General features: G+C 36.2%; 1 protein-coding gene across 2 annotated transcripts in view; it reads left to right on the top strand.

Annotated features, from left to right (window-relative positions):
* The window catches only part of EPHA6 (EPH receptor A6), a 524,483-nt gene that overhangs the window by 403,538 nt on the left and 104,644 nt on the right, over positions 1-16,301 (top strand). For both annotated transcript variants that reach the window (XM_086629497.1, XM_086629571.1), the window contains 3 exons: positions 803-873; positions 3,854-3,979; positions 12,886-13,071. In XM_086629497.1, the coding sequence (XP_086485623.1) occupies positions 803-873; positions 3,854-3,979; positions 12,886-13,071 (383 nt within the window). The remainder of the gene's footprint in view (positions 1-802; positions 874-3,853; positions 3,980-12,885; positions 13,072-16,301) is intronic.

Here is a 16,301-nt window from a genome sequence, read left to right on the forward strand (position 1 = left end):
TGGAGCACCTCTCCTATGAAGACAGGCTGAGAGAGCTGGGGCTGTTCAGTCTGGAGAAGGCTCCGGGTGAGATCTTATAACAGTCTTTCAGTACCTAGAGGAGTAGCTGGAGAGGGACTTTTGACAAGGGTGTGTAGTGATAGGACAAGGGGCAATGGCTTTAAACTGAAAGAGGGTAGATTTCAGTTAGACATAAGGAAGAAATTTTTTACTCTGAGGGAGGTGAAACACTGGAACAGATTGCACAGAGAAGCCGTGGATGCCCCATCTCTTGATGTGTTCAAGGCCAGGTTGGATGATGGTTTGAGCAACCCAGTCTAACGGAAGGTGTCCCTGCTCATGGCAGGGGGGTTGGAACTAGATGATCTTTAAGGTCCCTTTCAACCCAAACCATTCTATGATTCTATGAAAATGTGAGCTTTTTTGACCCACTGAATGTGAAAGTTAATAGGATAAGGTTTAATTAGCACAAACCAATGCATGCAAACAAGAATGCAGGGACATAATAATTTATTAAAGTATCAGGATTCTTTGAAGGAGTCAAACTTGGAAATAAAATATTGCATCAAACTTGAACTTAATTAGTAATTTTCATACTAATCATTCAACTATGATTTATATTTATTTGTATCTAATCTGTTCATTGTTTTTCATGCATTTTTCTCTCTTTAGTTTCGTAACTAAATGTATATTCCGAATGCAAAGATTTTGGCTTTCATAAAAGTGTAGGTAAAACTTAATGTACGTTTATTTTATGCATGACAAGTATTTTAATTAAAACCTCACTCATTTTTCTTAAAAGATGCCAATGGTACATAAAGGCCAAAATGAAATCTGAAGAGAAAAGAAGAGCTCATCTGCAAAATGGAGATGGTGAGTAGTTCAACACTGTGTTATGTAATATCTATGTCATGTTTTAAATGAAGAATGTTTTCTGTCCAGCTTTTGCCCTTGATTTTTTAATCTGGCCATTTGAATAGTTCCTTGTTATCCGCACCATCAAGGATGTTTATTTTTATTTGTATGTCCTTTTGAACAATTTCACTGAATTCATTCTAGCTAATAAGGTTTTTTGGTATTCTATTAATAATACTTATCAGTTTTTCAGGTATATTTCTTCACATTCTCAACTGCTCCAGACCAAATTGAGTTTCTGCCTCAAAATTCCGCTCTTGATGACTATGTGCCTTATTTGTATCCAGTTATCTTTGGTTTTAGGGATCTACACTTCCAGCCACCCAAGAAATAAAAAGTGGAATGGGTTACCTTCCCTCACGTTCCTGCTCACTGCTCAGTACAGTGAGAAAAAATCCTGGCAATCTCTTGTGGGCAATACATTAGTTTATTTAGTTTAGTTTAGCTACATAGGTTAAATTACTAGCCTCGCTGTTTTAATTTAGAGTTGCTATTATAAGTTTTTGTTTATTCAAAGGGTATTATACAAAGGGTATTAATTTTTTTTTGTTTGTTATTTTTTATAACATCCCTGAAAATACTGTGATCAAGACACAAGCTGAGTCACCAAAAGTAAAATGTTTTTTTCAGGTGACACCACTATATCCAGTCAAGTGGCTTTTTCTGTCAAGGAAAAGGGCACATTTCCCCATAAAGAATACTTCCTAGGAATGTTTGTTTGTCATTTGTTTCCAAACATAGTCAGAAAGGAAAAAAGACAAAAACCTTCCTGCTGGAGAATTTGATACATGCCTCTGAGACCATGACTGAATTTAAGGAAAGCTTCACTCAGTGTCTTTCAGGCAGAAGAAAACCATCTCCTGTTCATCCTCCCTCTCTCCCTTGGGAGCTCAGTGTGAGTCAGAGGAAGACTTCAGGAAATAAACTCTTTGAAGCCAATTAGAAACAGGTCCATGATCTTGCTAATAATATGACATCCCATGATGTCAGGTGTCCTCCCCACTTCTTCATTATGTGTGTACTCTATCTTGCAGTGGTCCAAATGGCCGTTGCACACTATTTAATGAAGTCCAGACACATTTATATATCCTTAACGTGTTCTTCACCTAATGCATTTAGGCTCATCAGAAAATGAGCTGCTTTAGACTTAGCTACTAAGTGATGAGAGGAAGAAGGCTGAGAGGTACTTAATTCTTTTAAAAGAAGTTCTCTGGACCCAGCTGCAATACCCTCCTCTTATCCTGATAAGCTGATGCATTATCTACTTCAACTTCTGTTAATGAATTGAAAGTTTTCCAGAACTTAATCACCACATGGCAGCAGCCTAAAAAATTTTCTATTTTCTATCCAGATAGTCCAAGAGAAACAACTGAAGTTCTTGGACATGCCATGCTCAATAACACGAGAGATATTAGCCATGCCAGAAAATGATGGCTTGCTGGAGCCTGCCAAAACAATCTGGCACCAACCTACTATTGCCACAGCCATCTCCAAGAAAGCAGACAGAAATTATCAAAGCCTTGTAAATGGATTTGGATATTTTTGTTCTCGTCTTGCACCTGGCTCTCTGTTTGTTCAAGCTGATCAGAAGAGAACAAAGCAGCACAGTCCCTCAGGACCCATCTTCAGAGAAAAGAATCTCAAATATCGGACCTTTTTGGCAAAAGGAATGTTCAGCCATCCATCCATAAATGAAAGGAGTGAATTAGAAAGCAGTTTTCAAAGTAAAGGACAGATTGCCTAAATTTCCCAAGGAGTAGCAAAGAGGAATATAAACTGCTTTGGCAGTAATCAGTGTTAGTCTTTAGGATCTGCTTTTCCCAGTATCTTCGAGCCCTCACTTGGGGTCTCTGTAGACATTCTTTCAAGTGACCAGCGCAGAGCTCATATTTTCTCTTGTGACTTGCTGCATTTTCCAGATTTACTTGAAGCATTCCTGAAGGATGTGAGCTAAGTGCAGAGACTCCAAGGAGCCTCTTCAGACTAAAATAATAAATAGCACTTGGAAAGGTAATGCTTGCAATAAAAAAAAAAAAGAACAAAACCACCCTGAATGTTCTTTATCTTACCCAAAATAGCATTTTCCTCAAAACATAGCTAAGGTTGCTATTTTTTCCCCATTAGAATTTTCCAAAAACTGTATTGTCCTCTTAATTTTCCTGCCTGAAATGCTATACCTCAGGAAACGCTTGTGTTCAGCTGGGTCAGAGACAAAACAGCATAAGAGTTTGACACTACTTTACCAATTGAACACCAGAGACTGAGTTTTCTAAAGGCCTTTGACTTTTTGTCTCTATGGGACAGGATAAACTCTGGGACCTGTATTTCCTCCATTCTTTACACTAACACTGTTCATCAGTTATCATTGCAAGTTGAAAGGATGTTTGATGTAACAATGCACTGCAGAAATCTTGAAGAAGTATCTATGCTTTCAGAACATCTCAGAAGATTTGAGCAGGGTCCAGCAGGACCTTGCTTACAGTTTCAGCCAGTACTTTTGAATGCTTTTGCTAGTGTTGGGTTTGCAGAGGCTTATCCTCTGTCTATGGAGTTGTAACATGCAGCTTTTTAAAGTCTCAGAAACCTCATCTAAAAAAGCCACTTGAAGGATAAGATGAAATGCTTGAGTCTGTGCCTAGTCAATCTTTGAAGGCCCTGGTGCTGCTAGCAAATAGGGACAACTCCTGCATTCTACACTTGGTTTCTGTGAAATCAGTAGCAAGCATTAGTTATTTTGTGTCATTAACCTCTTTGGGTCATTATCCTCTTCTGTTGGGTTCTGGAACTTTAAATGTGGAAGATTTAGTATATTATTTCCAATCCTTTCAATTGGAAAGTGTTTTTTTTTTTTTTTAAAAAAAAAAAAGAGAAAACTGTATTGTTACAGTTTGGGAATGTCAAAGAGTGCTTGATTCCTAGTATGCTCTCTTTTTTGCAGTACGTTTCCCGGGAATCAAGACATATATTGATCCAGACACATATGAAGACCCATCTCTTGCTGTCCATGAGTTTGCAAAGGAGATAGATCCTTCAAGAATTCGTATTGAGAGAGTTATTGGAGCAGGTAAAAGTATGCTTTTTAAAATGTCTAGGTGTGGTTAGGCTGCTTTTCTCAAGTCACCAGGATAATGCAAGTGGTCAAGTACAGTACAAAATGTGGGCATGTTTCTCTAATAGCACCAGTTTGCTCTCAAGTGTGGTGTACATGAAGTATTGTATTTGGCTAATGTTCCAAATGTGAGTATATTCAAATAAAGAGTTCTGGAGACGTAGATTGTCCCAAGTGATAGGTTTATCCCAAACCCTTTTGAAGGCCTTACCAATATTTTGGATAAGGTTAGATTGTTGGGTTTTATTTGGGGGGAGTGGTGGTTTTTACTTTGTTCCAAATGTACTCAAAACACTGTGTCACTCAGCATTTGCCATAGCTTGTGTCACATATTCTCTGTCACTGAGGAGGAGATTAGATCGGAATCTCTTTCTAGGGAGAGATAAGATCAGAATATAGAATACTGAGAAAAAATTATTCTTAAACAGAAAATAGGAGGAGTACAAGGAGGAAAAGGAGAGGGTGGCTTGAGACAGGCTTTCATGTAGCTGTTCAGGGAGGGAAAAGAGGAAGATCTGATGAGAATGTGTAGACAGTATGAAAGGTGACATTGAGCTGGGAGCAAACAAATATCCCTGTTTGTCTTTGTCCAGGTGTGTGGTGGGGATGGAGAGGAATTATGTCTGAACAATTGTTTTAAACCCTGTTCTCGTCTATGAGGTGTTTACCTTCAACTGAGAGCATCTCATTAGAGATTTAGGCCATTTCACAGCTGTTTGAAAATAAGTTTCAGAAACTCATTAATCCTTTATGTATATTGGCCTTTTTTTTCCTAAGGGACATAACCTGCCCCTTGTATTTTCAGGGATCTTACCCTTTGCTGATGTGCTGTATTTATAGGCATGTCTATTCTGTGCATTGTTACCATCTTGTCTTAGCTTTGGTTTAATTGTCAGGTTTTGCAACTCAGGAAAGTTCTGTGCAAGTGTTCCCACACGTTCACTTTTGGAAAGCCTTTGTAAGGATAAAGGCTCATGACTGCTGTCTAGAGTTCACTAGAGGTCTTGGTGGCAGCTCAGTGGTGACAGAAAACACTCCTTTGCAGTTAACACAACAGCAGGGAAATACTCGTAAAGATCAGAGTCTTGTAAAAACATTTATTGCAACTTGTGTTCTGACTGTCTAGGGCGGATAGCATTTCATTGTTGTCCAGGACCTGAGATTGTTTGCTCTCTGTTTTATCCGGTTGTAGTTTACCGAGGACAGAGAGTCAAGGCTAGAAAAAGGCCTTACAAACTTACCTAACTAGTGGGTCTCAACGCATGGCTTGTGACCAATATGTCATTCAAAAGGCCCACCAGCGTTTCTCAGAGTTATAACAAATGAAAATAAAAAACAGACTGGCAAGGGAAGTCTGAAGCTCCTGTGGTGCATTACGTCCTCTATGCTGTTACTCGCACACTGTCAGTGGTTGGAGAGCATTAATCATTTCTCAGCCATAAACAAAGGGAAGGCGGGAGAGCTAAGAGTCTGTGTCAGAAATTTTGATGAGCATAGGAACAGAATCCTGAGCTGTAATTCCAGCTCCAAAATTTCATTTCCTCCTGTGAAAGACATTAACACTGTACCTGTCTTCAGTTTACACAATATGGATATTTCTCTGGTCGTTAAGGTATTAAGAATGACTGAGTTTTGTAAATTGCTGTCTTAAAGGTACTTATAATACTGACTACACAGATGTTTTGGATTCATCTCACTGTAATTTTATTTCTGTAGCAATAATTAATATGTTCCATACTCCAGTGCCCACCTCTGAGCTATCCATTCTGGGCTTTCTTTAGCTATACTGTTTTGTTACTTACTAAGTAAATGCCAACATACAAATGCTTTTTTTAAACTTATTTGCTTTGTCTAACTTTAATGCCATGAAGAAAAAAATAAAATCATTCACAGTACAACAGACTGCAAAAACCAGAGTTACATCTTGTCGAAGGGTGTCAGTGGAAAAAAAAAATTAATTTGCTCATAGTGAGCCCTCCAAAGAACTCATCCTCCCTAGCATTGTCAGGAAAACACTATCAGAAGACATAATGCACTGAGATCCTTCTTTTTTATCTTTGTTTTATGTATCTCAGTCACTCAAGGAAGGAGAGGTATTTTTCAGTTGAGATCCCTCATTTAATGATATGTTACTACACTGATAGCAATGGCAGTGTCTCCAGTGTTGCTAAAAAGTGTTTTATTCACTACAAAATGTCATGCAAATAATACAACAGAAATAAAACCTGGTCTGTTAACAAACAGGGGAGAGAAGGTACCAACCTGAAAGTAAGAGCAAAAATTCTGTTTCACACTGCAGTCCATATCACTAGAGTACTTTAGAGTCTACCTGATTGCTTAAGCTAGATAATACATAGCTGGCACTGTGCACCATTGGAATTATGAGCTTGAGAGAGCTCCCAGAGGGCTGACTTCTGCAGAAAACATTCCATCTGATTTCTTTTATTTCTTCCTTTTCTTCAGACATACTGTAGATATTGATGTCTTAGATTATAAAGCACATGGAACTACATTCAGCACTGGTATAACTGCCGATTTCAAAGCAGTTGAATATGACAGACAAGGATTGAGCATATTGATTTTAGTTCAGATGAAAATTATGTCCTTATTCTCAATTTAATTCATTTATGAAAATTCTTTGCTCAGCTGCTCTCTCCTTTTTGTTATATGCATGGTAGTGATTGTTGCCTGCTTGACGTATTTTATTTTTATATTTTTATCTTCTAAAATTAGTTGGATAATCTGCCATCTTCAAAGATATCTGCCTATCAGGACTTGCTAACTGGTAGCAATGAAATTTAAACCCATTTCCATGCAGGCAGGATGCAGGTTAAATTCCATGCCTGAGGCATGGAGAGTACAAATTCTTACACAGTTCTTCAACAGCTGCTAGGGGACATAACATATCATTAAGATGCACAGCAGTTCTAAAGCTTTCTTTATGTCTTCTCTGTAATTCTGTATTAAACATTGTAACTGGATATAAAATTAATTTCCTGTCATAGAAGAATTACTTTTAAAAGATGTTTACAGTTTTGACCTAAGTGAAACAAAAAATTAAAGCCTTTTACCAAATTAAACATTAAAATCTTGTAAGAAGTGAATTAATAGATGCATTTCTTAAATTTGTTTTGTTTGAACATTTTATTTTGAGCAAGGGTTTTCATTTTGAATTTCTGTAACTTTAATTTTTCAAAACAAAAAATATTTCCATTCAAGAACTGAAAGTTTTCATTTTGAAAATGTCGAAATGGAACATTGCAGATATTTAAAAATGTTTTCCTAGCATTTCTGGTCAAGAAATTTTTGAAATTCATCTTTTCCTGAAAGCAGTTTCCATTTCGGTTTTTCAATGGAAAAAGTCATGTCTAAAAGCTCTTGCCAATTCACTAGTTGCAGTGCAGATGGCTTTGACACTCAAGGCAAGTATTTTTTTCTAGTTTATTTTTTCAACTTACCTAGCTCTGTACCTGAGTTATCTTTTAAAGTATTTGGTAATTATAATCTTGGATGCTGTGAATTGGAAATGTACATTATATTATTTGCTGCTGAGCAATCTATCTGAGGATGATACCATCAAATTAGAAGTAGTATTTTCAACTAAAGCTACTAATTATCTCATTTCTGATTACAGCACTGTTAAAAGTTTAAATCTCCTAACCACTCCACTTCCTCAGATACACACACTATAAATTGAAAAACACATACTTCCTATTCGTCATTTTTGTCCTATATTTCAAGCTCTGCTTAGAAGTGCAAAATCTAACAGCCCCTGAATGTATTTACCTACTTATACTCTGTTGTACAGGTACATTAAATGCTGCACAAGACATTGGCATTTCTCTGCAATCATTTATTAGCCATGTTATACAGACAAGTTGGTCTGCTCCTTTGGTGCCAAGTATAGTAACATAAGGGAAGTACTACATGATGTGAAAAAAGAAAGCAAATATCTAAAGTTGTTGCTTACACACTGACTGTTCCACATAATGATGACTTTCCATCAGATTCTGAAAACAGGTTCAGAGAAGGTGGCAACAAAAGGTCAAACTGAAAAAGTAGCAAGATCTTCATGCAGTAACAGCAGATTGGAAAATAACCTTTGATAGTTACAAAGATCAAGATGACACTTGGCCTGCAACAGTCAAAGACATCATAGCCAAAATAAAAAGAGAATGTCTATACATTTAGTTTTAGATTTAATAAATGTTCCTATTGCAAGTTCATATCATTAGGCAGGTAATAATAGGAAATGCAAAGCAGCAACAATTTAAGATAGGATGCTGAGTTCACGAGATTACTTTAAGAAAAAACGACTTAGGGCAATCTCTTGTCAAAATCCTTTTTCAGGTCCTCCTAGTGGACGTTTACTCAGCTGATGTTTTTGAATGTAGCCAGTTAATTGAAACTTTGATCTCAGCTCTCCCAGTCTTCCCCTCTGACATGCTTTTGGTATTCCAGTACATCTGCAAACTCTCTGAATTACTATCCTTCCTTCTGATGCTTAGTGAAAATAAAGCAAGTAAAATACAGATTTTGCAAAGTCCTTTCTAAACTTTACTTCATATGTAGACACAAGAGATCTGCATTAAAGTGACAATATCTGCACATAAATCCATATTCAAGATGGATATGTCGTCAGGTTACTTCCCCTGAGTGGCTTACCATCATCTCCTACCTTACATCTGCTTCATCTGAGAAAAAAAAAATACTGTTTTGTAGACCGTTTGATTGAATGGAAGGTTATCCAGGTTAATAGCTGTTAATGGTCTCTTTTGTTAGTCTTTGAGTAACTTTTGCTGATATCTTGATTCAAACTGGAGGGTAAAGGCAGTAGGGGAAACAGTTTATAACCAAAATGGAAATTGCAGTTTTATCAAATATTGATAATAGCAAGCAGATTACAATACCAAAGGCAAAATAGAACCTATCTGTAAGCACTCAGCTTATGTTTCTCATGGTAACATCAACCAAATAAACAGATATTAGTGAAGTTGAAGTTCTAGCAGTAGTTACTGTCTAAATGATGAAATTGATTAGTCCATTGCCTTTTATTTTACCACTACTCATGACAAAGTTTTACTACTGTTTAATTTGATATTGTATATTCTTGGATTCAAAACTCTTGGCTGAGTTTTTTTATCACTAGTATTAAATAATCTATGAGTCTATGAGATCTCCCATTGGTTACTGGGTGCCTTTTTGCCACTTCCCACAATTCACCGTCTATTCATTGCTCTAGATTTTCTTCAGATGGTACGTTTCAGCCACTCTTTATATTGAGCTTGCTGCACCTACTGACATGTTATCATATCATTTGATTTTGTCCTGTCCATGACACTTTTTTGTGCCCCATCACTTCTTACTCTTTGGTTTAAGGCTTCAGCACCTCTTCATGGAAGGAATTCCCAGAGGTACTTTGTTGAGTCTGTCTTAAAAGTTACAATTATTCTCTTATTTTCTTTGTTAAAATGTTAAAACTCAAGGAAGAGGCCAACTCTTCAATTTTTCACAGAGATTACACTATGTTCTTTTTTATAATCTAAATTTTCTGCTAGTTCTTCCACAGGTCTAGTGGATAAAACTGGGGAAAATGAGTTGAGCTGTATTTGGTATTGTGACCTTTCAGTTCTATCAACAGCAGCTGTCTGTGTTGCAAGACATTTGTTTTGATCCTGTGTAGTAATACCAGACTGTATATGAGACTTTTAAGTGATTAACTATTCCTGTTTCATTTTAAATGACATACATGTTATGACTGAATGAGAAAAGGGATGCGTGGATTGCACAGGGGAAGTTTCTAGACTGCTCAGTTAGTTTCTTTTTGTATAATATACAGTAAGATGTGTGGGGTTTATATCATTAAATCAGGGATTATTTATACTTTATTAAAACTGAACAGACAATGAACTCTATCTCTTTCTCTAGTTATCACCAGCTTCTTCCCTGGAGCAAGGAAAGGTGTCGACTTCATTGACATCTGGCTCTTAGCTTCTACTTATTACACATGCAGTCATGAACCTTTACTGCTGCCGGGTCAACATTTGTCTTGTTTATCTTCAAACTTGAGCAATGAGACTTAGATTCTTAGATTTTAAAAATCTGTTTTGTTGAACACATTCCCCTTTGACTTTAAGAACATTCAAAATTCTTTGTCTGAACAAAAGTGTAGAAAAAATATTCTGGGATTAAATCTTGTCAAACTCTTTCTCAGTGTAAATAGTTCAATGCTTTAAATTGTCGATCCCCATCTAGTCTAAACCAGAACTAGAAGTTATTACACATACTTTAGATTTCTAAATGTACTAACTGTCTGTTCTGTGAGCCGATGATCACTTACTGTCTGTTTGACATCACATCACAAAAAAAAATTGCTGTTAGTCTTTATGTTCACCAGTTTATCAATCCCAATATCCAAGGGGAGTGAAATTTCTTTCTCACTGTACAAATCATGCATCCAAAGAAGGGAAAAGAAACAGGTCAGGGAGAACACATGATGTTCCTTTCCCTGCTTTGGATGTTGTATGAGTAATAAATCTTGGGATTATAAGTCCTTCACCTGCCTCCTTCAGTTTAAATCATTTCAAAACACTTGGTGAACAGCCCTTTGCAGTCCCTGAGGTATGAATGCCATTATTTATGAAATACTGAATTTGTAGTACTCTTGTATAATCTCCTACTAGCAAAATGATTTATTCTGTAACCTATGCTTTCCAAATCATTCTCAAAAATGAGATTTTGCAGTTATACAGATTTATTGATCATGAAATCTCTTTTAAAATCTCAGTATTAAGACTCTAGTATTTTTGCTTTTCACTGTTTCATCAAGAGAGAGAAATTGGAAAGTTCGAAAAGCCCATAAGATGCAATAAGGTCATGGCTTTAGAGATATGTTCTAGCACTGCTGGATGTGTCACAGAAGAGAAGACTGATATACTATGTTTCCTTCAAAACATTCAGGTTTCGTGACTTTGTTTTATGGTTGGACATTAGAAGTCCTAATTAGCCACTACTTTTTCAGTGGCAGTAGTCAGGCAAACAAACTTTTAAGGAGAGCCTTCTAAGAGCCAAAGGGGCAAATCGTATAGGAAAATCCCTACCCAACTTCCTCTTTTGTCAAAAGATTCCCAGAGCATTAGTCTGATGACAAATATTTTGATACATAAACACACATCTTCAGGGAAACATATGCTTTGATTTATTTTTAAAAATTAAGTAGAAATAAAATAAATGGGGATTTTTTTGAAGAAAGATGACCTGGGACACTTGGCTTTTGTTAGTTGATTAAGAACCTGCTAATTTATTCAGAGGTTATGTTCAGCATCTGTTGATTGTACTCTTGCACTTGGTTATGTCTCTATTATGAAGTGAAAGACAAACTACAAAATTGGTTTTTTAATCCCTCTACTCTTCCTGGATCTTATTGGCTAATAAAACCTTGTTTTGTTTTAGTGGAAGCAACAGAACCTAATAAAATAAAAGCTGTATGACAATATCCATTCTAATCCTATAACATCAGGGAATTTCAGTTTTCTGAAGTGAAGTTTCTGCCTTTAAGGCCTCTGTCTTCTAGATTCAGTTCATATCTGAAGACACACCGTTACAGGGTAGAACTCTCTTATTTTATTTTCTTTTTTTTTCTGTCCTTAAATTTTAACAAAAGCTAATTCAGACAGTACTCAATGGAGAGGGTAACAGATTGTTTCCTCCAGTTAAGTATATATCTGTTTATGACTCATCTTTGTTTTTCAGCAGTTCTAATTCCAAAATGACTGGGGTCGAGAATTTAGTTTTGCTATGGAAATACCCTGCACTGAGAAGTTCTTTGAAATATTTTTGTGAGCATTGTTTTCCATTTACTGAATTATGACCCATTGAAAACTGACCTGCAGGCATCAGAGTATATTTGGTAGGGGCTTTAAATAACTTTTGAGTAGCTTCAAGATCAAAGGAAAGTTGTGATTTCCATATAAACTTAATTAGTAAATGTGTAAAGAGAATGCAAGGAGACACACATTCTTCAAAGGCCCTTACATACACAGAAAAACATCAGGTGAAGCAAGCTTTGCTCGTTACGCAACTTGGTCCTGATTTGCTGAAACTGTTGGCCTTTGGCTGTCTGAATAGTGAAATATGTCATTAATTTCGAGTAGGTGTATAAGTCCATTGACATAAATCATAAGCAAGTGCTTTTCTGGGGCATAATAGAATTAAGTACATTTTAAATGCTTTCTACAGTTGGAGGATAGCCGGGTATTCTGATATTCTTATGACATTCATTTTCATATAGGTCTTAGTGCATGACACCCTTATAGGTAGATATTGCTATAAATAGATTTTTTAGATAGATATTTTGTCATCGTTAGAATTGAAATCTAAATGTGATTGTATTCCTTCCTCATAGCATGCTCAGTTATATCACAAATACACTGATATCAAAGTTCTGTCTCAAAGTGTCAGTAAAGCAAGATGAAGCACACCGTGCAGGGCAGATGGTTTGGCTGTTGCAGTGAAAGTGTAAGTCCCCATGATCTCATGATGTGGCACAAAGGAAAGGTGATTATTTGTTGTGAAGTAATGCTGAATATTTTGCTTTTCTGGGATGTGATGAAACTCGGGAACTTGAATATCCCATCTGTTATTTCTCTGTCCACTTCTACGGGCTGTGTGAGTTTCTTGAATATTTTTGCGTTCTTGTTTCACTGACAAAGAACTCTAAACTATTAAAAAAAAAAAAGACAGCTTTTAAGGCAGCTATTGAAGGTTATTTTGAAAATAAGGTGTTTAAGTTCAGCAATACAGACTGTACTGTAATTCTTCAGGCACTGTGAGTGATCTAACAAATATTGTATCTATTTAAGGTGAGTTTGGAGAAGTATGCAGTGGCCGTCTGAAGACCCCAGGAAAAAGAGAGATACCTGTTGCAATTAAAACTCTAAAAGGCGGTTACGTGGACAGGCAGAGAAGAGATTTCCTGAGAGAGGCTAGTATCATGGGACAATTTGATCACCCAAATATAATTCGCCTTGAAGGAGTTGTTACCAAAAGTAAGTTCCTATTAATAGTTTTTTGTTGTTTTTCACATTCTATGTCATTTAGTATCAAAATAAAGCTTTACTTCCAATTCAATATAGATTGCAATTCTCAGAAATTATCCAAATCATAAAAGACAGCAGATACTGCAGAGTTTGGGACCACAATAGGAAATGCATAGCCTATCTGTTTTCAATTAGAAGTGTTTTATTTTTATTTTTTTATAAAAATCCTCTTTATTCAAATGAAGTCTTTACAGGTTCTTATAAAATAGACTATAGAGTTTGCTTATAGTCAAGTGGAATACAGTAGAGAAAATCATAAATGTAACTGAGTTGACAATGAAGTCAAATCATCTCGTAACGTAGCAGCTATGTTCTTCTTTTCCCACAAGCATTCATTATTTATTTGGTTGTAGTTCACTGATTTTGGTACCAGAAGAGATCAATTTCCTATATTACAGAAAAAAATAAAATGTAAACTCTTTTAAACTTATTGTACATTTGCAAATGATTCACTAAAATTCCAGAATGATCTATGAAATGTCTTACTCTATATACCTGTTGCAGCTGCCAAGAGATATCCTTTGCGTCTGAAACCTAGCATTTTTAGCAGTGTCACTGACTTCTCTGAAATGCTGAAATACCTAGTTATCATTTAAGTATTAAGTAAGAAGTCTTATTAACATGTATGTAATTTCTTTAATGCCAACTTTTTACGGTAATGAATTGAAAAACTAAAAAGTTATACTCTTCTCAAAATTAATCGTTACCTCAAGGAAGCCATGTTGTTTGCTGATGTGCAGTACTTTTATTTGTCTTTTAAAGAGTAAGTGTTGTGTGCATAAAACAATGATGTCCTCTTACCATCACAGGAAATATAGTAAATATGTTATGAATATTTCCTGTTTTCACCTTGTTACAAAATCAAAAGCTGTGTTTGGAAAACACAAGGTACTAGAACAATGAGGAAAGTATAGCTCCCTGACTCATGTCATTGGAATGGAATTTCGATAGGTTTATGGGATGACCTTGTTCAAATCTGTCTCTCTGTGGTTCTAAATTAAGATGAAAAGGATCTTTTTTTTCTTCACATGATATTGCAAGAATAAACTCATTATTATTTAGGAATGCTTGGTTACTAGACTAACAAAATCCGTTGCATTGCAGACTTCTGGAAAGATATTGCTTAGTCTCCTCCATTGGTCTCCTGTCAGTAACTGCTCTGCTGACAACAAACAAGAACACGAGTTAATACTGGCTGAGCAGCATTGGAGATCTTTGTCAAGAAATGTAAATTTGTAGCAACTCTAATTGAATTTAGCTCCTTGCTTCATAATGAGCAGTATAGCAGCAATGAAATTCCACCAGTCCTCACCATCAGGGGCAGTTTGTGAACCAATATCACAGGTATGACTAGGATCCATGTGGTGGATCTAGTAGTGTATGTCTCATTTCTGAAAAAGGCTAACGGCTGTGATTTACAAACATTGTTTAAATCCAGTTAGGTGGTGCAGACAGAGTACAGTATGATGTACTTGGCAATAGTATGATTGTTTAATCTTTGCTACATTTATAAATTTTCTTTCTGTGTCTCATCATCAGTCCAGACAGAAATGAAGATTGCATTCAGAAAATAGAAACAAACAGATAAATCAGTGCTCCAACAGTAGGATATTTGCTCCTGTTCTACAAGAAAAGTGATTATAGACAACTGTAAGTCAAGGAGTCATCATTAGCAGTTCTGCTTTTCTCTAAGGAGTCAACAAACTTTATTATTGTTTGTGGAATGTTTGATTAGAGGTAATATAAAAACAGTAAGTGTTACTGTCACACTATCCTGTAAAAAATATACATCTCTTTCAGATGTAACATAAGTACAGAAAGTTTGAAAGGAAATATTTTTGGGTCAGGCAAGTTTAAAAAGTAAAACAATCATACAGCAATAATTATAGAATGGAAAAAACACGAGTTATGAACAAGTTTCACCCTAAGACATTGAAAGTGCAGGTTATATAAAGTATAAAGGATGAAGTTGTGCAGTACTGCTCTGCTGCAGGGTAGAAGCTAGGAGGCAGGCTGGGCAATGGATACACGCACTCTGTTATGCTTCTCTTTTGCCAGTTTATCTTTAGGACGTGGCCATGTGTTTACACTGCCCCATCTCTGGTATTTAGAGAATAACATGGCTTCAGCTGGGAGCAGAGCAGTTTCACGAAATCCTAAATCTAGGTTTGCACAAGCCAACATGGGACAGAAATTTCCTATAACTAAAAGCTGTGCTGTAAAAGTCAGATAGAACCTTGTCCTAGCCAAATTATTTATGGAATGGTAGCATGATTAAAAGGTGGTTTGTGTTAAACTTAGATTAATAACAGCAGAAACTATTTATCTGATGCACATTACAGATCCACTAACCTATAAAGGCACATCAGATGCAGTAAATTTGATTAATAGACGTGCAAAGCACATGCTTTCCTCTTTATAACCATTCATCATTATCTGCTAGCAGTTGCTGATATATATCGCATCAGTTTGTAAGCAGTACCTTCCACTACAGTGTCATTGACTAGTGAACAAAAAAGAAAAAGGATTTGATTGTAATAAGCAGAAGTGCTCTACCAGATCAATAGCTATTGACTGTGGCAATAACAAATTTGCCTGTTCATTACAAATGAGAGCTTTTATCTGGTGCTACCAGCTAAGCAGATGTTAACTTTTAAGTGATACTCATTTCAAAATTGCTATGGAATGTCTACTGTACAGAATGAAAAAATGCTAAACTAAGCCTGCTCAAAAGTAGGTCTGAAACAGAGCTTTAATCCTCTTTTCTCATTGCTTCATTTCTCATTTGTCCTAACTGCAGTCCCTAATCACAGAGGGAACTGTAGGGAGAACAGTTGCTGTATAGCAGACAGTTCATTTCAAGAGCCGTTGCTGAGCCAAGGCAAAAAGGCAAATACACCCTAGGACTGAATCTGGATCCGATCATTCACTTATATTGCTAATCAGAAGTCACAAGGGAAACTTTTCTTGTTTGGTTTGTTTCAGCAACAGCATTCCTTGCACGGTTTGCCATAAAAGGCTGCTTATTGCCTTGCAAATTTATGAGAGATGCTTAGGAACTTCATAAAAACATCCGTGTTTCCTTTTCAAGTCATATTAGCACAGTGTGATTTTAGGACCTCTTTTTGGATGTGTCAGGGCATGCTCAGCTGATTTATATGTCCTTGACAAAGCTGCTG

The sequence above is a fragment of the Tauraco erythrolophus genome, chromosome 1 (assembly GCF_009769465.1).
Source record: "Tauraco erythrolophus isolate bTauEry1 chromosome 1, bTauEry1.pri, whole genome shotgun sequence".
NCBI lineage: Eukaryota > Metazoa > Chordata > Aves > Musophagiformes > Musophagidae > Tauraco > Tauraco erythrolophus.